The sequence below is a fragment of the Asterias rubens genome, chromosome 12 (assembly GCF_902459465.1).
Source record: "Asterias rubens chromosome 12, eAstRub1.3, whole genome shotgun sequence".
Lineage (NCBI taxonomy): Eukaryota > Metazoa > Echinodermata > Asteroidea > Forcipulatida > Asteriidae > Asterias > Asterias rubens.
Window position 1 is genome coordinate 11,157,533 of NC_047073.1, and position 23,515 is coordinate 11,181,047.

At 42.7% G+C, this 23,515-nt stretch overlaps 1 protein-coding gene and 1 non-coding gene across 2 annotated transcripts in view; both read right to left on the minus strand.

The window, feature by feature from the left end:
- The window catches only part of LOC117298032, a 67,734-nt gene that overhangs the window by 16,277 nt on the left and 27,942 nt on the right, over positions 1 to 23,515 (minus strand). Inside the window, exons 16-34 of the mRNA XM_033781257.1 lie at positions 22,757 to 23,255; positions 21,959 to 22,246; positions 21,335 to 21,625; positions 20,536 to 20,609; positions 16,900 to 20,275; positions 14,100 to 15,495; positions 13,199 to 13,392; positions 12,644 to 12,762; positions 12,061 to 12,185; positions 10,782 to 11,020; positions 9,633 to 9,729; positions 7,740 to 7,993; positions 6,880 to 7,040; positions 5,803 to 5,971; positions 4,749 to 4,895; positions 3,671 to 3,915; positions 2,613 to 2,795; positions 1,105 to 1,273; positions 579 to 794 (exon numbers count right to left, since the gene is read on the minus strand). Of these exons, the coding sequence (XP_033637148.1) occupies positions 579 to 794; positions 1,105 to 1,273; positions 2,613 to 2,795; positions 3,671 to 3,915; positions 4,749 to 4,895; positions 5,803 to 5,971; positions 6,880 to 7,040; positions 7,740 to 7,993; positions 9,633 to 9,729; positions 10,782 to 11,020; positions 12,061 to 12,185; positions 12,644 to 12,762; positions 13,199 to 13,392; positions 14,100 to 15,495; positions 16,900 to 20,275; positions 20,536 to 20,609; positions 21,335 to 21,625; positions 21,959 to 22,246; positions 22,757 to 23,255 (8,242 nt within the window). The remainder of the gene's footprint in view (positions 1 to 578; positions 795 to 1,104; positions 1,274 to 2,612; positions 2,796 to 3,670; positions 3,916 to 4,748; positions 4,896 to 5,802; positions 5,972 to 6,879; positions 7,041 to 7,739; positions 7,994 to 9,632; positions 9,730 to 10,781; positions 11,021 to 12,060; positions 12,186 to 12,643; positions 12,763 to 13,198; positions 13,393 to 14,099; positions 15,496 to 16,899; positions 20,276 to 20,535; positions 20,610 to 21,334; positions 21,626 to 21,958; positions 22,247 to 22,756; positions 23,256 to 23,515) is intronic.
- Trnan-auu lies at positions 261 to 333 on the minus strand. Its single transcript has one exon. It is a non-coding gene; the product is annotated as a tRNA-Asn (tRNA).

Genomic DNA, 23,515 nt, shown 5'->3' on the forward strand with positions numbered 1-23,515 from the left:
TAATACAAAACGGACACTAAATAAAGTGATTGGTACTGTCCGAGTGTGATTTTTTTTTTAATGGACGTGCTACGGCAGTAGGAAGAAACTACAAATAAATAGTAGCCTTGCGGGTACAACCGTGTTTAAATCTCTTTTGTGTGAGAGTTGGCTCTGAGAAGAGCCGATTTGGTCTTGATATTTCGGACAGTATACTCTGCTCGTCTTCAGCAGAAGTGTTACGGAAGGTTTAATTTGATTTTGGGGGTTGAACAAAGAATTGACTAGAGTGGGATTTGAACCAACGACCTCCGGATTAATGTGCCGGCGCTCTACCAACTGAGCTATCTAGCCCTATATTGGCGGTGTCCCTATTTTGTCAATATCTTTGTTTGGGGGTGCCAGTCAGAAGCCATACAACCGTTAACTGCCGTGTAGCCAGGGATCACACCCAAATTACGATACAACCTGGGAAGCGGCAGCCAGGGGGTCACCTTAAGGGGATGCAACTTTTTGTTTCAGATATCAATATAAACCACAAGGGAAACTGACAAGGAAGGTTTAAATTATTCCAAAGATCATTTTGAAAGAATCCTCACCAAGGTTGTATTCAAACTCCACCCTACTGTCCGTGAGCGACAGAGAGAAGAAATCCCCCTGTATGTTCTCCTGCGTTGCGTACAGCAGAAGACCTGCCGGTTCCTCTGCTCTGAACTCCATGGCAATGGATAGGGTGCTGAGTACCGGCTGGAGCGGTGGCAGAGCGTACTTGATGTACGATGCACTGGTGAAATGGGGAATGTTGAAACGCACCGCTGAAACAGACAACAAAAAATTGTGATGAAAATACCAATTTTCAAAAAAATTGATCCTTGAATTTATAAATCACATAACAAAATTGGAATTACTGCTTCATCTCTTGCTGTTTGATATTATGCAGCTCCCCTTTTCACACTTGTGCCCCTTTAGCAGACATCCTCAGAGAGACTTTATTATTAGAGCAAGTGCAATGAGCACTTTCTTGAATACGCTATAGAAGACGATGTTATTATTATTATTTATCATTAAAAGCACAATCCCCACAAATACTTCCCCTATCTGCTGCCCCCACTGTTTGACACAAACCTGTTTCGCAGACGGGTCCAGCATAGCCGAGTGGACATCTACAGGTCGTCTCGCCGAATTGTAGGATGCATGTACCGCCATGTTGACAGGAGGTAGAGAGACAGACAGGGAGCTGACAATCTTTGCCTCCATACCCTACGTCACAACTACACTGATAATCACTACCACTCTAAAAGATAAAGACAAAAACAAGAATTTAGGGACTGTTCAGGTTTACATAGCCTCAGAAAGAAACTGGCTTGATGTTAAAGACACTGAACACTATTGGTAATTGTCAAAGACCAGTCTTCTCACTTGGTGTATCTCAACATAAGCATAAAAAACAACCTGTGAAAATTTAAGCTCAATCGGTCATCGAACTTGCGAGATAATAATGAAAGAAAATAACACCCTTGTCACACGAAGTTGTGTGCTTTCAGATGCTTGATTTTGAGACCTCAAAATCTAATTCTGAGGTCTCGAAATCAAATTTGTGGAAAATTGCCGTTTCTCACAATGTTTTTTACTATCAACAGCTCTCCATTACCGGTTACCAAGTAAGGTTTTATGCTAATAATTATTTTGCGTAATTACCAATAGTGTCCACTGCCTTTAAGGAGCCCTATCACAAACCAAGCCAACAACCATTTATATATATCTATTGAATTATTTCTCTTGGTTGTGAAGCTATAAACTGACGTTCGCACCCATGGAAAGAAGACATAGAAGGAAGTCACAAAATTATTCAAAGGAAACCCATGCAATCAGGCAGGGACTGACAACCCAATCCAAGTAGTGCCCCTGGTGGATTCGAACCGAGGTCCAAAATGTGGAAGGTGAGGAAAGTGACCACTTTATCAACAAGACCAGCCATGACAATGACTGACCACAATCAATCAATGGTGCTTAACTTGGTAGTATTACCAATAATAATAATAATAATGATAATAATAACAGTATTTATAAAGCGCCTAATTGCCAAAGGATACAAGGCGCTGAGAAGGAAAGAAGAGGGAAAAGACAGAACAAAGATAAAGACGACCAGCTACGAAGAGGCAAAAAGGTGGGTTTTGAGAGCACAGTTGAAGGCTGTGAGACTGTTTGAGCTTCTGGTTAGGTTACCACTATAGCTCTTCCATTGAGATAACATTTATGTTGAGGCTTAGCGACCACTAAATGATAATGAGGCTTTTCATGTTTTCGGTTTTTGGGAGAGAGGAGGTTGATATTGTGAAAAGCCTTTGGAGCGCCATGGCAGTCCAGGGCTATTTTCACCAAAGGGAGCTGAGGAAGATTACAGGAATGTTATTGGCCCAATAACTAGGGCACTAATTGCAAAGCGCATTGATTGATAAGTCAATGTGAAATTCGCTATATAAGAACTAGTTATAATTGTTTAATGTTCTCCCATCCAATGACTAACCACAGTCAATGGTGCTTAGCTCGGAAGTAACACCACTAGCTTTTCCGTTGAGGTTAACTTTCTTGATTCAAATCCTGTTTCTGCTTTGCTAAGCTAACATTCTCACCAATTCCACGCAAGTCCCTTGCCCGTTGCAGTCCACATTATCGCAGGCAGCAATGAAGCAATTCTCGACGTTTTCAGCGACGATAAAATCGCGGACGAGATCGAAGGAACTGACTCCGAGCTGTAGATCCCGAATGCATCCGTTCAGATTCCTGGTGGGGAAGGTAGCTGGTTGAACCATACCCTGGGGAAATAAAACCCAAATTGATTGAATGATTAACCTATAGACGATGTGACCTATGACGTCACACGAAAACCATAACATGATTCGCGCGCAAACCGCCGGGCAAAACCTTTGTGTTTTGGCAGCCAGCTAGAAAGTGTACGCAATCTTACTTTGACTACGCAACTCAGTGCCCCGCGAAACATGACGTATGTAGTGTTTTGTCAACAGAGGGCGGTTTGAATGTAAACATAGGTCACATCGTCTATTGATTAAGAGGTGATCCAAGGTAAAATGCAGTGTTAAGGTCTATTCATTTTCCAAATAGCTAGGGACCTTTTCAATCCAGTTGGTGGCATGTCGTTACCAAGCATTCATGCTCCTTGGACCCAAGCTCTGGTGTTGTAAGCGGCAGAGTGTGGGTTTGATTCTTGGTCCAGACACTTGTGCCCTTGAGCAAGTCACTTAACCATAACTGCTTTGTAAATAGTTGGGAAGGTAGTGCATGCATTCTGCTCTACCGGCCAGGCTTCTATGGTGGATGATACCCATGCCTACACCCCTATGGACTATGAAGGGAGTAACCCTTTTTCAGCCCCAGGAGTAGGTGGCATTGTGTCCTTGGTGAAAGTTGGTTTTGGTCTATTGCTCAAAATCAGCCCTCTCGCCTTGAAGTGGCCGCCCAGCCTTGAGAGTGGGGATATATATCATACTCTTTTTTAACCACTGTATTTAGTCTGAGGGATTAAATTGGTTTATGTCCACTTTCAGGGATGGAGGGGGAGGAGATGGGGTTCGATGGTGTTTTGAGGGGAGAGGTGGATGGTGTGAATGGGGGGGGGGGGGGGGGGCAGGGAGCATAAAGAGAGATGCAGTTGTGGAGAGTGGGTACGTACCAGTGGTATTCCTCCAATGTAGACGTTACTTAGCCCTGTGATCAGATTTCCTGAGAACCCCAGCGTTGTGGTGTCACTCCCGTCTACCGTTAACACAAGACTCTGCACAGCTTGGTTGACTGTAATCACGTGGAATCCACCGTCGCTGTACGTATCTTGCCGACTTGAAATTGTTGTGACTAAGCCACTCAGATCCTGCAGGCTGAGGACCACACGGCCAGCGCTGAATAAAACCGCCAAGTAAGCTGAAAAAAAAGATAAAAAGCACAGCTCACAAAATCAATAAATTGTCACATCAGTGGAGAAAAACGTTATATCTAGCTACATACACGTGAAAGATGGCACCACATGTAACATCAATCCACATTTTCCCTTTCTTTTACAACGTCACAGCGCAAATTTTGCGAATCGAGGTTGGAAAACTATGGAAAGCCATAAATTTCAAAACATAAACAGATGGATAAGGTTTGTAACAATGTTACACAAATACTCAAACAAAGTCTTCAACTTGGTGGAAACAGAACAACCGATCAAGTTTGCAGAAAATGCTAAATTTTGTTAAAACATCTGTTAAAACAATTGGGTGTCTTACAAACATTCGACACACCATGCCAACCAGCTCGATTTGTTTATCAAAAATGGAAAGGTCCATTAAAGGAACACGTTGCCTTGGATCAGTCGAGTTGGTCTTTGAAAAGCGTTCTGTAACCGTTTCTTATAAAATCGGTATGGTTAGAAAGATGTTGTAAAAGTAGAACACAATGATCTACAAAAATATGCCTTGAAATTGCGTGGTTTTCGTTTTACCTCGTCGACAAACACGGTCGGCCATTTATGGGAGTCAAAAATTTGACTCCCATAAGTGGCCGACCGTGTTAGTTTGCGACGTAAAATGAAAACCGTGCAATTTTGAGTGATAATTGTGTGGATCATTATATTCTACTTTTAAAACATCTTTCTAAACATATGCATTTTATAACAAACGGTTTCAAACGCTTTTCATAGACCAACTCGTCCGATCCAAGGCAACGTGTTCCTCTAAGACCAAAAAAATGTCACAAGAAACAAAACAACTCACCTGGGGTAAATGTAGAGACAGCATAGAGGACCATACCATCCAGGTTGGCGGAGCGAGTTGATAGTTCCATCCTGAGCAGCCCGTTGAATGTATGACTGTACTGCTGGTGACTGTTCACTCCAAATGACGGCACGGATATCGATATACCTACATGTACAAAACAAACAAAAACACATGGTATAGATAAATGTAACAATGGCTCAATTTCATAAAGATGTTAAGCAGATAATTCTGCTTTAATAGCAATTCACCCTTATTGACGGCATGGATATTGATATACCTACAGACAAAGATCATGGAATAGATAGTTCTAGTATTGGCCCAATTTTATAAAGCTGCTAAGCAGATAACTAGCAAGCATTTTTGCTAAGCATGACTGTTCACCCTTATTGATGGCACAGATATTGATATACCTACAGACAAAAACTACTAGAAAGTTCTCCTTTGGCCTAATTTCATATGGCTGTTCACCAGATAATTCTGCTAAGCAAATATATTTGCTAAGTATGTGACTGTTCACCCCAAATGACGGCGTGGATATCGATATCCCGACAGACAAAAATCCATGGAATAAATAATAAGTTTTTGAACACACAACTATGTGGGCGGGACTTCTTTTCTTCCTCTTCTTTTATTTTTTATGAGAGATCGCCTAACATCACTAGGCCACAGATGGCCACTTCAAGGGGAGGGCTACACACTGTACTGATTTGGGCTATCGACCCAAATCAACTGTAGCCAGGGACACGTTGCCACCTACTCTTGGGGCTGAAACAGGGACCCCCTTCACAGTCCAGAAAGGATGTAGGCATGGGTATCATCCAATAGGAGCCTGGTAGGGCAGAATTCACTACTTTACCAACTTTTGACGAAGCAGTTATGCTCAAGTGCCTTGCTTATGACCGAAATTTGAACCCAAATTCTGCTGCTGACAACACCAGAGCTTGGATCCGGCAACCAAGACCGCTCAGCCATGACATGCCACTGGTCTCTAGTTAATTTTGTATTTGTTCATCCCCAAATTATTAAAGTTTAAGAGAATGGATTGACTTACTCTGGTCACAAAGCTCCCCGGTCGTACCAAACGGACACCTACATACAAACTGGGTAATAGACAGGGGTTCGCAGACTGCCCCTGCCTCACACTGTATACTGTCACAGACACTGGCTTCACATCGCTGACCCGTGTACGGTGAGTTGCAGCTACAGCGGAATCCGTTCAACTGTAAACATTCAAATGTGACAAGGATTTGCATGTTAGATTTGCATATTGTCTGGTACATTGAGGTGCTTGATTACAAGTTGCTACTTAAGTTTGAATTCCTCAGACTATAGATAATAATAATAATGAACCATTTTTGTAGAGCGCATATCACAATCACAGAGAAGTCCCTATGCGCTTTGAGATGAAAACAAAAGAGAAGTAAAAGTTAATAGAGATGTGAAGTAAATACAAAAGCAAAATTTAGTTGATACAGAAAGAAGTACTGAAGGCTATTGCAAAAAATAAATGTGTTTTTAATTTTGTCTTAAATAAATTCACTGTTTGAGCTTGTTTTATGTTGTCCGGAAGACTATTCCATAATTCTGCTGCTGCAGCTGCAAAAGCTCTGGCCCCATAAAATTTAGTAAAAGTCGTGGGACAAACTAAGAGAGACCTGGATTTAGAGTGGAGATTACGAACAGGATGATAATTTTGGACGAGTTCCTGGAGATAAGTTGGGCCCAAACCTTGCAAACATAAGAAAGTTAATGAAAGTATCTCATACTGAACACGGTGTTTACTATAGAGACAGTTGCTATGTCACATGATTCGGGGCAAGCTTTTGCCTATTTACAAAAGAGACGGTGAACACCCATTCACAATTATGAATGAATGTGAATGGCACAATGGGGTACCACGGTTTGCTCAGTGCTCTTACCCACTCGGCCACGACACTCTCGGTCAGACAGAAAGACAGACAGACCAACAAACAAGGCTTAATCAAGATGTTTTGACTGACCACATTATTGCAGACTCCACCATTGATGCATGTTATTGGCGTACAGGCCTGCCAAAAATGTAGCTCTCGTACATACAGACAGAGAAACAGACCAACAAACAAGGGTTATACAAGAGGTTTTGACTGACCACATTATTGCAGACTCCACCATTGATGCATGTAGTTGGCGTACAGGCCATGACTGCCACATCACAAAGAGGTCCCATGAACCCGCTGAGGCAGGAACAGGTGAAACCCTGGGCTGAGGAAGGATCGTTGGAACACACTCCTCCGTTCAGACATGGATTACCTGGCAAGAAAAAATATCATTTAAACTTTCAACTTTGCGTTTTTTTTTTAAAGACACTGGACACTATTGGTAATTTTCAAAGACCAGTCTTCTCACTTGGTGTATCTCAACATTATGCATAAAATAACAAACCTGTGAAAAGTTGAGCTCAACTGGTCAACGAAGTTGCAAGAGATTAATGAAGAAAAAAAAGCCCTTGTTGCACAAATTGTGTGCTTGATTTTGAGACCTCAAAATCAAGTTCTGAGGTCTCAAAATGAAATTCAAATATTTTAGTGACAAATTACTTCTTTCTCAAAAACTACGTTACTTCAGTGGGAGCCGTTTCTCACAATGTTCTACACTATCAACAGCTCTTTCATTGGAAATTCAACAGCTCTTTCATTGGAAATTCAACAGCTCTTTCATTGGAAATCAGTGGTGGAAGAAAAGCAATGGCGTCGTGTAGCATGATGTTCTACACTATCAACAGCTCTCCATTGATCGTTACAAGTAAGTTTTTAAGAATTATTTTGAGTGATTACCGACAGTGTCCAGTGCCTTTAACCCTGTGTATTATATCTACTTTGCTGTGTTGATTTGTTCTTTGAGAATCAATACATACGGTACTTAATGGTTTAGTACAGAGCCGTTAAGCATTGCATGCAATTTGTTACTTAACAAAATGGTCACTGACTTCCTACAATGTAAGCTACTTACTTGAGCAGTAATCACACTGGAAGGAGTTCCCGATGTTGGAACACGGCACGTTGAGAGGGCAGGGACCTGCCGCGCAGAAATCCACCGTCTCGCAATTGGCACCTATGAAATTGGCCGTGCAAGAACAGGTGTAGGTCGTTCCATAGGCTGGATTAGGGGTGTTCAAACAGGCTGCTCCGTTTACACACGGGAAGGAGGAGCATCCATCTGATATCTCACAGAAGGTTCCACTGTAGCCTAAAGCACATTGACACCTTGGGAGAAAAAAAAAAAGTGGGTTTTGTTTAATTAAAATCTTTTGCAACTATCATCATGCTACACGACGCCGTTGCTTTTCTTCCACCACTGATTTCCAACAATCCCTTGTACACTGCACCATGACTCTCTATGGTGATCGTGCTTCTTCGGTCATAGCTCCAATACTTTGGAACAAGCTAGCCACCCAGGTCGAAACCTAGTTAAACTGGGTTTAACTGGAACTAGTTGAAACCAGTTGATAAACTAGTTAAACACATGGAAAATGGACAGAGACCAACTGGTTTATAATTTCAACCTAGTTGAACACAGTTAAACCTAGTCCAAACCAGTTGGTTAATATGGAAAATGGACGAGTTTGATCACTATCCAGTTGAACCAGTTGACCCCAGTTAACTGGGTTCAACTGGAATTTTGACCTGGGCACCCACATTCAAGCAGCTCCTTCATTGGATACTTTTAAATCATTATCTGTTTTGTCAATCTAAATAGTCTGGTTATAGTGCATAGAAACTTACTAACAAGGTTTCTATAAATGTTCAAATTATTATAATTATTAAACTATATTTGAACTCACACTAGCAGAGTCTCTCTACAAAACTAAATGATGAAGACATTTCTCAATGGTGTTGAATACAAAATCTGATACAGTTGGAATGTGGGCAACAATGGGTTTTTTCAAAGATAACCCAGGACATGTAGTGGGATAACAATTGTCCGATGTCAGTTTTTGTTGAATTTCAATCGAACTGTGTTTCTATCAGAGACATGGTTTTACTCACTGAAAGGCATACATGTACAGTTCTCTGGTGCACTAAAGGCATGCCCTATGCCAATGCACCCTGCTGAGCTCCCTGTGGCTGAATGGCTTGTGAACATGCAGCATGCAGCATCCAGCAACAGAGTAGCATCAAGTGTTACCGCAAACCTCTTTAAATGATACTTCCACCATGCAAAGTTTTACATGTACAAGTTCTTATTCTAGTAATTGTGTTCTCTGATGCACTAAAGGCATGCCCTATGCCAATTTTCATTTCATTCATTCATTCATTTTTATTAAAAAACCAACTGGCAGCACGAAGCTGAATAATGTGGCATTACAAGATAACAATATTGATAAAAACAGCCTAGATAAAAAAATACAAAAATTGCACCACCGCGGGGTACAAAGGAACATTATATAAGAAGACGACAATAAGTAAAAATAAATATTAGATAAACCACTAAAAGACGCTTTAAAACGAGCACAGGGTGTTGGGGGAACCCTCTTATACATTGAAACCCCACTATGGAATGCACCCTGCTGAGCTCCCTGTGGCTGAATGGCTTGTGAGCATGCAGCATGCAGCATCCAGCAACAGAGTAGCATCAAGTGTTACCGCAAACCTCTTTAAGTTATACTTCCACCATGCAAAGGTTCTTATTCTAGTCATTGTGAAATTAGCAGTAAACTTCGTAGGATTCAAACCCACACAATAGTTAATAGGAGACTTTCCAACGCTAGGTGGCAGCAGACATACCGGGTAAATTTCCATTGTTGACGTAGTTCTGAACATGCGCATAATTCTGAGAACAATGGATTTACCCGGTAAGTCTGCTGCCCTTTATCGTCCCAGAAAGTCTCCCATTGGAACTTACGTGTAACCGTTGACTTGATCGTCGCACATGCCTCCATTCCTACAGGGATTACTCAAACACTCGTCAATGGTAATCTCACATCGGTCACCCACATAACCTGAAAACAATCCAAGACAAAAGAAACAGTCAGTGTGTGAAATGGTAAACAGAAATGTCATTATACAGAAATGAACAATCGACAGACAGAGAACCCCTTGAGGTTATGTGCATCTAATAATTGTAAATCGCAGTTCTTCTAAAGCGCTTTTTTCCCCGAAGTTTTGTTTTCTTCTTCACGACCTCATTTATTGACACAGCGCAGTGTAACAGTTTTCAAGGTGCTGTGATCAGCTAACCATACCTGAAATACTGGGGCGAACCCCTTCTCCTACAAGTGCACTTGAAGTGCACAACAGACAAAACTTATGGCTTTACGTCCGATCCAAAGGATGCAACAATAACATTGAAGAGTCTTGTTTACGGACACAAGTGTCAAGACAGGGACTCGAACCCCACATTCTGCTGATCATAAACACCAGAGCTTGAGTCCAGTGCTCTTAACCACTCGGCCAGAGACATTTTTTCAAAAAATCCAACCCCCCACCCAAAAGAGTATTGACTAAATAGGACAGTTGGTAGAGCACCAGCACGTGAATCCAGAGGTCACATGTTCAAGTCTCGATCTAGTCAAATTTTCTGACTCAATCTAACATTGTGTAAAAATTGGTTTATTACTCAATAAAGGAAACACCAGAGGACCAAACTATGTTTTTACTTAAAAAAACCGATTTCAAATCAATTTGTTTAACTTGTTTACCCTCTTACCCCAGCCGTGACACTTGTGTCCTTAAGCAAGACACTTCACCATTGCTTCGTCCTTCGGATGGGACGTAAAGTTGTTGGTCCCATGTGTTGTGTAACGCATGTAAAAGAACCAAGTGCACTCATCGAAAAGTAAAGGGGTTTGCCCCGGTGTTCATGGCTGTGGCTGCTAAATGCACCGTAGCACCTTGTAAACCCTTATAAGGTGCTACATAATCATGGGTCTCAGAATTCATCACTGCAATTACCTATCTTTCTAAAAGTGTGTATATACTCAGCGCCTTGAGTACCTTGTTTGGTAGATACGTGTGCTGTATAAGACTTTGATATTATTATTAGTATTATTACCTGGCACACAGAAACATGAATAAGACCCATCCATGTTCAGCATGCACTGTGCGCCATTCAAGCACGGTTGGCTTGCGCAGGCAGGACCCACAATCTGACATGTCACACCGGTGAAGCCCGGCAGACAGTCGCAGGTAAATGCCGTACTGGTTGAGATGCACGTCGCTCCATTCTGACAAGGCCGGGATGAGCAGGGGTCAACGACCTCGCAGAGATCACCTGTGTAACCCGGAGGACACCTGAGCGGTATAGACAGGAAGTCAATTATTGAACAGCTGGGTTTGATTTTCACAAAGTTCGATCATCTTGAAATAATCTGTCAGTACTACCTTGTATATTGTATTGTGAGATCAAACTTTGCTAAGCAGTTTTAACAGACTGATTTGAGGTTAACATCAACTTCATGGAGCTGCTCAAGCACAAAAAAAGTAGCTAAACACAATCAAATTATGCTTCACAGAATAAGGTTACCAGCCAACATACCATTTCAAATGTTCCATATTGTGAGTGGTATCCTGCTCATTTTATACATCCCTGACATTTTTATTATTACGAATTAAAATCTGGACTGTTCCATTTCACTCGTCTTCACCGAGTGATATGCATCCAACATTAGTATACTTTTCAAGTTTTTACCCATACACCGATGCGTGTTAGGAACTGTTGGGGAGGTACATGTAGTGCTTTCTGCTTTCAGAAAGCCCCAGAAGTAGGTGGTAACGGCCCCTGGAAAGTAGTTGATTGTAGCCCACACCTTGAAGTGGCCTTCAGGCCTTGTGTGTCTGGTGATTTGCATAACATTTTGTTTAAAGGAACTTTACAGAATTGGTCAGAAACAAAAATCGTGAAGATCACAGACTTACATAAAACTTACACGGTCTAATGATGATGATAGTTGAAAACATCCCTTGAAATATTTCTGTCTGAAATGTCATATTTGATGAGAAATAAATAATCTAACTTCGCGTTTAGAGTTTATCGCTCAGTGAGCGTTTTATTAATTTTTATTTTGGCATCGATGCAAAGCAAAATTTGTACTTGGGTTTTCACTATTCTCTCGTGATTCAGATGGCCGATCGATCTTGAACTTCTACAGGTTTGTCAGTTTATGTATATATGGTGGATTACATAAAGTGCTTACACTGCCAGCAACTGTTTGTTAGCAAAAACCAATTCTGTAATGTTCCTTTAACAATTTCAAAAAACACTGTATTTTCAGTACCCCCCCCCTCCCCTTTCCATGAAGAAGACTTGGTATCAATACAGTTCAATCGTTTACCTGCACAGGAAGTTCCCCCTGCTGTCTTCGATACAGTCTCCATTTATACAGGGGTTGGGTTCACATCCCTGTGTGACGGCCAAGCAAAACTGACCAGAGAAACCACTCTTACAATCACAGTAAACCTAAAAGACAGAATGAAAATTACAAACAACAGTTCATAAATTAGCTTCTAAATTTAAATGTGGGTTGGGTTTTAGCGTCCCTGGGTGACTTCAAGCAGAACTGTCTCGAGCAGAAACCACTTTTTAATCAGAGTAAATCTAAAACAGACAAATATAAATACCTCATCAATCGGTGTTTCTATACATTAAAACAAGTGTCGGATTTATATCCTTAAAAAAAAAATTCCAGAAAAACCACTATTAAAAAAGAGAAATATAAACAGTGAAAAAAAGTACAGGAAAACCCCAACTCAAATGGGAACCCTGAACAAATATTAATAAGAAAATTTGTTTCAAAACATACATAAGTACCTCTTGACCTCAATTCATATGTAAAAATTTGATTTAAAGTAGATTACACAAGAAAATATTCAAGAACAAAAGCCTTGCGCAAAATATTGACTCTGTGAAAGACTTACTTGGCCGTTCTGATTCCAGCAGATTCCATCATTCTGGCATGGGTTAACAGGGAAGCACACACCGGGAGTCAACTCACACCAAAACCCAGAGAAACCCGCTGGGCAAATGCAGAATGGCCCTGGAAAGAGAATGGAAAAATACAATAACTTTTTAACCACCAAAAATATATGTATGAAACAATAAAGAGTTCCAATAATGACCCTAAAGTTGGCAGTTTCTCCAATGGGTATAAACTTTCTTTAAACCTTTCATGCATCATTATTTTAGTAATAAATTGATCATAAGGACACATTAATTGTTTTTTTGTTTTTTTTTGCTTTTTGCAGATAGTGATCCCCCACAGAGCCAGTCACAAAAGCACCGCCAAGATTCCTCTTTCCTATTTTGAAAACTGAGTGGTATTTTTTTTTTTTTCAATTTCAACTATTATACATCAAAACTCATCTCTTCAAAATGGCATTTTGAATCCTGGACTTAAGACTTTCACTTTGCAAACTGGCGCCTTGAATGACATTATTTGTCCTCTGCCCTTTGACATTTTTCCACCAACCAACCTATAAAATCTTCAAAGCATGTGCCGTCGTTCCAGCAAACACCCTCCCCACAGGAGGTGATGTCATCTTGACAAAGGTCACCAGCGAACCCTGCTTGACACTGACAGCGATAGGCATCAGCACCAGTCACCTCGCACAGCCCATTGTTGAGACAGGGTCGACTGGCGCAGGGATCTCCAACCTCCATCTCACACCTGAAAGAAAATAAATAACAAATAGACTTCATTTTAACTCTTTCAGGTTTTGTCATAGATTTTTTTGATGAGAGATAGCCCAACATCACAAAGCCACAAACTGCCACTTTAAGGTGAGGGCTACACTGAGCTGTCACCAGGGGCACGTTACCACCTACGCCTAGGGCTCAAACAGAAACAGGGTTACCTTCTTCACGGTCCAGAAGGATATATGCGAGGGTTTCATCCACATAGGAGCCTGGTTAGTAGAGCAGAATGGAGTACCTTCCCAACCTTTTTACAAAGCAGTTATGGTTAAGTGCCTTGTTTAGGGTTACAAGTGTCGTGGCCGTGATTCGAACCCACACTCTGCTGCTGACAACACCAGAGCTTACATGTAGGTCTGGTGAACTAGACAGCTCGGCCACTACACGCCATCTGTTTTTGAGCTTTAAACCTTAAATTCAAAACTTGTTTAGGTTTTTTTTTTATACTCTAAATAATTTTGTTTTTAAGTCTTTCTCAACAAACAAAATGAATCTTGCTGATTTTGATTCGTATAGCCTTGGCTCATCCCAATAGTGATAAGGCCTTCTTGTGATAACATGATTAATTGCACTTTTTGAGAAAATAAAATAGGCCTAGATCATACAAATACAATAATGGCTTTATTTTTAAGAGTGATTACCAAACGTACACCTTCCCTTTAAGACTGGCTTGGTACTAACCTGTCCCCGGTAAAGTCCGCAGTACACTGACAAAGAAAACCAAGAGCTGTGTTGAGGCAGTCTCCGTTATTCAGGCATGGAGAGCTGAAGCAAGGCAGCGGAGGAGGTTCAGTGGACTCGCAGTTATCCCCAGTGAACCCGTTATCACACCGACATACGTAAGCGTTGTTCGTCTCTACACACTGGCCGTTGGTGCACGGGTTACTAGAGCACGGGCTGGGCGGCGGCATCTCACAGTTTATGCCAGAGTAGCCGGCATCGCAAGTGCAGGTGTAAGAATTCGCCTGGTTCGAGCACTGACCGTTGATGCAAGGGTTACTGGCGCAAGGTTGTACTGGAGGAATGTCACAGTTCTGACCGGTGTAGCCATTGGTACATTGACACGTGTACCCGTTTGCAAAGTTGAAACACTGACCACTGACGCAAGGATTACTAGCGCAAGGTTGTACAGGAGGAATGTCACAGTTCTGACCGGTGTAACCATTGGTACACTGACACGTGTACCCGTTCGCAAGGTTGAAACACTGACCACTGACGCAAGGGTTGCTGGAGCACGGCTGGACGACAGGGATCTCACAGTTCACCCCAGTGAAGCCGGCAGTGCAGATACACCTGAAGCCTGTCAAGAGGTTCAAGCACTCGCCACTATTAAAGCACGGGTTACTTATACAAGGAAGGGCTATGACGGTGTCACAGTTCTGACCAGTAAAGCCTGCTCTGCAGACGCATCTATAAGAACCAACTTGATTGAAACAATCACCGTTGACGCAAGGGTTACTGAAGCACGGCTCTGTAACCACCGTTTCGCAGTTGAGGCCGCTGAAACCAGTGTTGCAAATACACAGGTAGGAACTAAGCTGATTCAAGCAAAGGCCATTTCCCTGGCAAGGGTTGCTGAAGCAAGGTTGCAGTACGACGTTCTCGCAGTTCGTACCGGTGAACCCCGCTTCGCAAATGCAACTGTACGAGTCCGGCTGGTTGACAATGCACTGACCATTGACACAAGGGTTACTTTGGCACGGTTGAGTCACGACCAAGTCGCAGTTCTGTCCGAAATAACCCGAATCACACGTGCAGCTGTAGGTATCTCCGAAATTGAAACACTGACCATTGATGCAAGGATTACTGGAACAGGGAAGTATTATATCCAACTCGCAGTTTTCACCCGTGAATTGACTGGGGCAGATACATCTGTACGAGTCTTGTTCGATCAGGCAGGCACCGTTGTTCACACAAGGGTTACTGGCACAGGGCGCGACGTCACAGTTCTGACCGGTAAAACCAGCCTCACAGTCACAGCTGTAGGAGTCGAGCGGCAGATTGGAGCACTGCCCGTTGACACAAGGGTTACTTGAACAAGGTAGTGGGGGCGCTATTGTAGATTCACACGACTGACCTGTGGAAGGGGGAAAAACTTCAGGTTTGACATTTTTTATAAGTGGTGTGTACACAAAACATTTGTGGGGACAAATCCTTGGCTCGGAGTAAAAAGGACTTACATGACCTCAGTTCAGCTGAGGGCAGGATGGACTTATACCCCACCATGCATGTGTGTTTTTCAAGTCCTTTTTGCTCTGAGCCGCCTGGGTCTTAAGTCCTTTCTGCTTTGAGGTGACTAGGTCTATCTAGGTCTTAAAAGTCCTTTCTGCCCTGAGCCGACTGGGTCTAAGTCCTTTCTGCCCTGAGCCGACAGGGTCTAAGTCCTTTCTGCCTTGAGCCGACTGGGTCTAAGTCCTTTCTGCCCTGAGCCGACTGGGTCTAAGTCCTTTCTGCACTGAGCCGACTGGGTCTAAGTCCTTTCTGCACTGCGCCGACAGGGTCTTTCTAGATCTTATAAGTCTTTTCTGTACTGAGTTGACAAAAGTCTCGAGTAAGAATTACAAACCGGAAACAGGTAACCAGCCTGGGCAAGCAAGGTAATGTGCATTGATCCTGACTGGTTGCCGGTAAAAGTTACTGCTTTGCAAATAATACAAGCTCCTCAAGCGCTTCCTCACGTGGTGGACCAAGCTTCTGATATAAAACTATGCATCTGCACTAATTCATGCACTACAGACAGCAGCAAGAGATAAAGACACAACAAATAATTTACAAATTATGCACAGCATCAACAACTTTAGCATATGGCACCTGGAAGTGGTCACTTTCAAACCATCTTAAAATCCGCATCCACTTTATAAAGCAAAAACTTCTTTAAATCTCAATTTTGGATCTGCCGACCTGAAGTTCAATTAAATAACTTTAAATTTCTCTTAAGAGCCCTTTTAATACAAAAATATAAATGAAGTTTTGACCCGCAAATTTGCCAGATATCCTTATGTGGTAAAAGAAAAACCACTTTCCAGTGCTATAATCATATCTTTAAAGGTAGGGTCATAGATTGTAAACACTAATTACCATAATAACTTAATTCGTGAGAAGCACAGCAGCTGTTGAACATATTATTTTGAGAAAGGATTTCCTCAAAAGTAATATAGTTTGAAATATTTTCCACCCCAAAACATTCAAGTTTGAGAAACGATATATGAATGAATAATTTCTCAGAATGATGGGGCCAGATACGCAGTTATAGTACCCATTGACACCTCACTAAATTTAGATGGATTTGACATTCTTGTGAAAGTACCGTGACAGTCTTTTGTCAGCAAGTAAACACATGTATTTAGCTGAAACTTCTACATGTGACTGTGATTTTATCTGTCTTCATCATTTTGCAGAAAAATAAGCATAACACCAACATAAAACAATCTATGGCCCTACCTTTAAATTCTGACAGCAAAACTACACCTAAAATACACACCTGTAAAACCATCGCCACAAACACACAGGAAAGCATCCCCCTGGTTCAAGCATTGTCCATTTGAGCAAGGGTTGGAATCACAGGGTTGGGGTGGAGGAACAGTGCTTTCACAGTTTGGTCCAGTGAAAGTTTCACTACAAACGCATGTGAAAGAATCACCAGCATTCTCACAGGGCTGGTTGTTCAAGCAAGGGTTGGAATCACATGGTAATGGTGGTGGAACAGTGCTTTCACAGTTTGGTCCAGTGAAAGTTTCACTACACATGCATGTGAAAGAATCACCAACATTCACACAGGGCTGGTTGTTCAAGCAAGGATTGGAATCACATGGTAAGGGTGGTGGAACAGTGCTTTCACAGTTTGGTCCAGTGAAAGTTTCACTACACATGCATGTGAAAGAATCACCAGCATTCACACAGGGCTGGTTGTTCAAGCAAGGATTGGAATCACATGGTAAGGGTGGTGGAACAGTGCTTTCACAGTTTGGTCCAGTGAAAGTTTCACTACACATGCACGTGAAAGAATCACCAGCATTCACACAGGGCTGGTTGTTCAAGCAAGGATTGGAATCACATGGTAATGGTGGTGGAACAGTGCTTTCACAGTTTGGTCCAGTGAAAGTTTCACTACACATGCACGTGAAAGAATCACCAGCATTCACACAGGGCTGGTTGTTCAAGCAAGGATTGGAATCACAAGGTAAGGGTGGCGGAACAGTGCTTTCACAGTTTGGTCCAGTGAAGGTTTCACTACACATGCATGTGAAAGAATCACCAGCATTCACACAGGGCTGGTTGTTCAAGCAAGGATTGGAATCACAAGGTAAGGGTGGTGGAACAGTGCTTTCACAGTTTGGTCCAGTGAAAGTTTCACTACACATGCATGTGAAAGAATCACCAGCATTCTCACAGGGCTGGTTGTTCAAGCAAGGGTTGGAATCACATGGTAATGGTGGTGGAACAGTGCTTTCACAGTTTGGTCCAGTGAAAGTTTCACTACACATGCATGTGAAAGAATCACCAGCATTCACACAGGGCTGGTTGTTCAAGCAAGGATTGGAATCACATGGTAAGGGTGGTGGAACAGTGCTTTCACAGTTTGGTCCAGTGAAAGTTTCACTACAAACGCATGTGAAAGAATCACCAGCGTTCTCACAGGGCTGGCCATTCAAGCAAGGATTGGAATCACATGGTAAGGGTGGTGGAACAGTGCTTTCACAGTTTGGTCCAGTGAAAGTTTCACTACACATGCACAGGAAAGAATCACCAGCATTCACACAGGGCTGGTTGTTCAAGCAAGGATTGGAATCACATGGTAAGGGTGGTGGAACAGTGCTTTCACAGTTTGGTCCAGTGAAAGTTTCACTACAAACGCATGTGAAAGATTCACCAGCGTTCTCACAGGGCTGGCCATTCAAGCAAGGGTTGGAATCACATGGTAATGGTGGTGGAACAGTGCTTTCACAGTTTGGTCCAGTGAAAGTTTCACTACACATGCATGTGAAAGAATCACCAGCATTCACACAGGGCTGGTTGTTCAAGCAAGGATTGGAATCACATGGTAATGGTGGTGGAACAGTGCTTTCACAGTTTGGTCCAGTGAAAGTTTCACTACAAACGCATGTGAAAGAATCACCAGCATTCACACAGGGCTGGCCATTAAGGCAGGGATTTGAATCACATGGTAATGGTGGTGGAACAGTGCTTTCACAGTTTGGTCCAGTGAAAGTTTCACTACAAACGCATGTGAAAGAATCACCAGCATTCACACAGGGCTGGTTGTTCAAGCAAGGATTGGAATCGCATGGTAAGGGTGGTGGAACAGTGCTTTCACAGTTTGGTCCAGTGAAAGTTACACTACAAACGCATGTGAAAGAATCACCAGCGTTCTCACAGGGCTGGCCATTCAAGCAAGGATTGGAATCGCATGGCAAGGGTGGTGGAACAGTGCTTTCACAGTTTGGTCCAGTGAAAGTTTCACTACAAACGCATGTGAAAGAATCACCAGCATTCACACAGGGCTGGTTGTTCAAGCAAGGATTGGAATCACATGGTAATGGTGGTGGAACAGTGCTTTCACAGTTTTGTCCAGTGAAAGTTTCACTACAAACGCATGTGAAAGAATCACCAGCATTCACACAGGGCTGGCCATTGAAACAGGGATTGGAATCACAAGGTAAGGGTGGTGGAACAGTGCTTTCACACATTTGACCAGTAAAGCCGCTGCTACAAATACAAGAATAAGTCATGCCGTCATGTATGCATTGTCCGCTAAAGCAAGGATTAGAATCACAGGGCTGAGGTGGTGGAATGGTGCTTTCACAGTCCTGGCCCGTAAACCCATTGTCACACAAGCAAGAATAGCTATCACCACTGTTCATGCACTGCCCACTAAAACAAGGGTTAGAGTCACACGGTAGAGGCGGCGGGACGGTAGCTTCACAAATCTGACCTGTGAACCCCTGAGCGCAGGAGCACATAAAGGACGTGCCAATATTCTGACACTGTCCGTTGTTCGAACATGGGTTTGAATCACAGGGCATCACGGTGGTCTCGCAGTATTGCCCCGTGAATCCAGCCATGCAATTGCAGGTGAATGAGTTGCCGTTGTTGACACAGGTGCCGCCATTGAGACACGGTTGAACGTCGCATGGTAGGATCGGCTGATCGCAGTTTGTACCCGTGATACCAGCAGGGCAGTTACACATGTAGGAAGCGCCTGCCTCCAGGCAGACGCCGTTTACACAAGGATTGCTGTCACACGGTCGTATCTCACTTTCGCATCTCAGTCCGGTGTAACCCTGCAAGCAGAGGCAGTCGTATCGAGTGGAGCTCTGGACACGGCAAAGGCCCCCGTTCAGACATGGGCTGCTGTCACAGGGTGTAATCTGCGTCTCACAATTGGCGCCGGTAAAGAATTGCCCACAAATGCACGTATACAGATTTCCAGAATACAAGCATTGGCCTCCGTTAATACAGGGCTGGCTGTCGCAGGGTGTGACCTGAGTCTCGCAGTTCTGACCAGTCCAACCGGCTTCACAGATGCACTGGTACCCCGCACCAATGATCTGGCAGGCCCCGTTCACGCAGGGATCTGGTGTACACGGTATGTCATTCTCGCAGCGATCGCCCGTGAAGCCTGTCTGACACACACAGCGGAACCCCTGAGACATGTCGATGCACTGCCCGTTGTTGTAACACGGTGGCTCCGATGCGCTGATGCAAGCGTCGATCTCGATCTCGCAGAGGTCGCCGCTGAATCCATCCACGCAGAAGCACTGACGTTCTCCTGGTGACATTGGCTGGCATCCTGGTACCCCGACTTGGCAACAGTAGCTGTCATGCTTACAAGGATTGGGACTACAAACATCCAGAATCTGTGGAAATGAAGAAGAAAAAAATGCACAATAACTTTGCAAGTTTGAAAAGAATAGTACACAGAAAAACTTTATTTTATTGAAGATATCTGAAAATGAATTTACATTATGTACCACCCAAAATCTATGAGGGAGAAAAACATACACAACAATTTTGCAAATTTGAGAAAAAAAGTATGCAGAAAATCTTTATTTTATGGAAGATATTTGGAATTGAAGTTAAACATGAACAAGATTTCAATTTGAACTGTGTCACATACCTCATTGCAAGTTTCCCCTGTGTATCCGAATTCACAGTTACAACTAAATCCATTCATTTTATCCACACACGTTCCTGTAAACAGAAGGAAAAAAACATTGATACTTTATTCTAATCATCCATTTGAAATCAAAGTTTCAATCAGAAAAGGGGGAACTTTAAACTCGCTAGTCTGTGCACTTTTTGATGTTATGCGCATCTTCTCATCCATTCACTGTACCTTCTCAGAAGGACAATACTGAGGGATGTTCGCGTAGCTTTGGCCCTTGTACTGCTGCACTCTCTACCTATATCTTGTTTTCCAGCATGAATTACTTACACACTCACTGAGAAAACTTTTATAATTTCGTTTTCAATCTTGCAAGAACAGGCCATAATAGACCCTTCCAATGAAATATGTAAACTAAATATGGCGTGTGCGCACTACATTTTGGTTGGCAAAATGAGGGAACATCGAGCTGTAATCTATGTGCCTAAAGGCTGAGGGACGCAGAGCGTTTGTACATCTGATGAATGCCAACCCATAGGGCCTGTACGCATGCGTTAATGTAATTGGCATATTTCGCGGGAAGGGTCTATTGTGCAACTAGTGCATCTCCATGGCAAAACTCTTGGTGGCGCTCTATATTAAAAACTGCTCAAACTATAGACCTTTTCGCAGGCGCGCGTGTAAAGCTTGGAATTACGTGCATTGTGGTCCAGCTGGTGATCAAATTTGATCCATAGCTATCCCACTATGCACCTCATTCACCAGTCTGTGCTTGCGCAATGGTGTATGTGAAAAGGTCTTTGCTAAATACCTTGAGGTCCGCATGGGTTCCCGATACACTCATTGATGTTGATGTCGCAAAACTCCCCAGCGAATCCATCCAGACATGTACAGGTCGGGCTCTCCACCTCTCCCTGTACCTTTCTGCACACGGCCCCGTTCAGACATCGATTGACGTCACAGTTGGAGGGGATCTCGCAGTGCCAGCCGCCCCACTCTGATGGACACGTACAGGTGTATCCGTTCAGGACGGGATTACAGATGCCGTTATTCAGGCATGGATTGGAGAGGCACTCATTCTTCTCAAACTGACAGAAGCTTCCTAATCGGGGAGAAATCATAATCAGGACGATTGATTTGAAGGTCAATACCACAGGATCGCAATTTTTAAATTTTTTTTTTTTTTTTTTTGGGGGGGGGGGGTTCGTTGAAATGATAGCATTTCCACTAGGTATACGTTTGGTAACACCCTTAAAATGAATAGCAGTAACAAATTTTTGGAGCCTAGAGCAGATTTAAGATGGTGTTTAAGTCAACTGTGCGAGCAGATTTAAGATGGTGTTTAAGTCAACTGTGTACTATACCCAGATAAGGTCGCCAATGGAAAGAAAGAAGGAACCAAAACCTCACAAACAAAATTAACGATTCTACCCACCTTGGTAACCTGTTCCGCAAAGGCACTGGACGCCATTCACCACATCATTACAAAATCCGCCATTAGTACACGGCTGACTCTGGCACTCAATGATCTCCTGTTCGCACTGTATGCTGGTGAATCCCGTGGTGCAGGAACAACGGAACAGACCGTCGCCGGTGTTCTGGCAGAACCCGCCGTTCTTACAAGGGTTGGACGAGCAAGCGTCCAGGAAGACGTCACAGGTCAGACCGGCAAAGTTCACTGGACAGATGCAGCGGTAGCCATTGATTTGGTCTTGACAAAAACCTGATGGACAATAGTGGAAAATTTTTTTTAAGACAACTTGTTTAGTTTTCTCTTTCGCAGATGAAAGAATAACCATACCAATTTTAAATGAAAATGTGTATTGGATCTTGGTTCAGAATCCATGACATGATTTGATCTTGACAAAAACCATACCAAATAATTCAAAAATGTTTTCTTTTACAACATTTTCATTAGAAAGTTTGTACTGAGACGAGTTGTTTACTTTGCTTTTTTCATAGACAAAGGAATAACCATGTTAATTTTAAATGAAAATGCATAATGGAATTTTGGGTCAAACTAACAGATGCAGCAGAATCCATCGATTTGATCTTTACAAAAAAAAATGAGAAAATTATTATATATATTTTTGTTCATCACCATTTTATTTCTCAGAGTGTTTTTGGTCTGATTTTTCTCATTCTTTACTGTGAGAGGGTTCTCTGTCTTGAGCACTTTAATTTGGTGGATTTGGCACTTTGCAAATACTCAAATACTGTTATTATAACATACCACCATTTCGGCAAGGAGTGCTGACACATTCGTTGATCTCAGTCTCACAGTCGACGCCAGCGAATCCCGACTGACAGTCACACCGGTATCCACCAATGAGATCCACACACACTGCATTATTCATACATGGATTACTCGCGCACTCTTGGATGTCCGTCTGACACCGGTTTCCCTGGTAACCCACAACACACTGACAGCTGTAACCGTTGACTTGGTCAGTACACGTGCCAAAATGCAGGCAAGGGTTGCTGGCACACTCGTCGATGTTCTCATCGCAGAACGTTCCCGTGTATCCGGACGGGCATTCGCACATGAAGCTGTTTAACGCGTTCCGGCAAACAGCGCCATTCTGGCACGGATTGCTTGCGCATTCGTCGATATCACTTGCGCAAGTTTGTCCTTCAAACCCTGGGGGGCACTGACAGCGGAAACTACCAAATAGATCCAAACACGCAGCCCCGTTCTGGCATGGGTCGTTGGCACATTCATTGATGTTATTCTGTAAAGAAGAACATATTTGATAATGTTGTACAGTTCTACTGCAAGGGGAAATCACTTACAACATTTTAACAAATGCCCTCTCATGGTAATCAACATTTGAGGGCAATTAATAACACCAATCAACTCAAATTATGAAATGTTGAAACACTTTGGGGTGGTTTCATGTACTTAAAGACACTCGATAGCTCAAATTTTTTACAGGTTTGTTATTTGATGCATATGTTGAGATACACCAAGCATCCAAGTGACAATTACCAA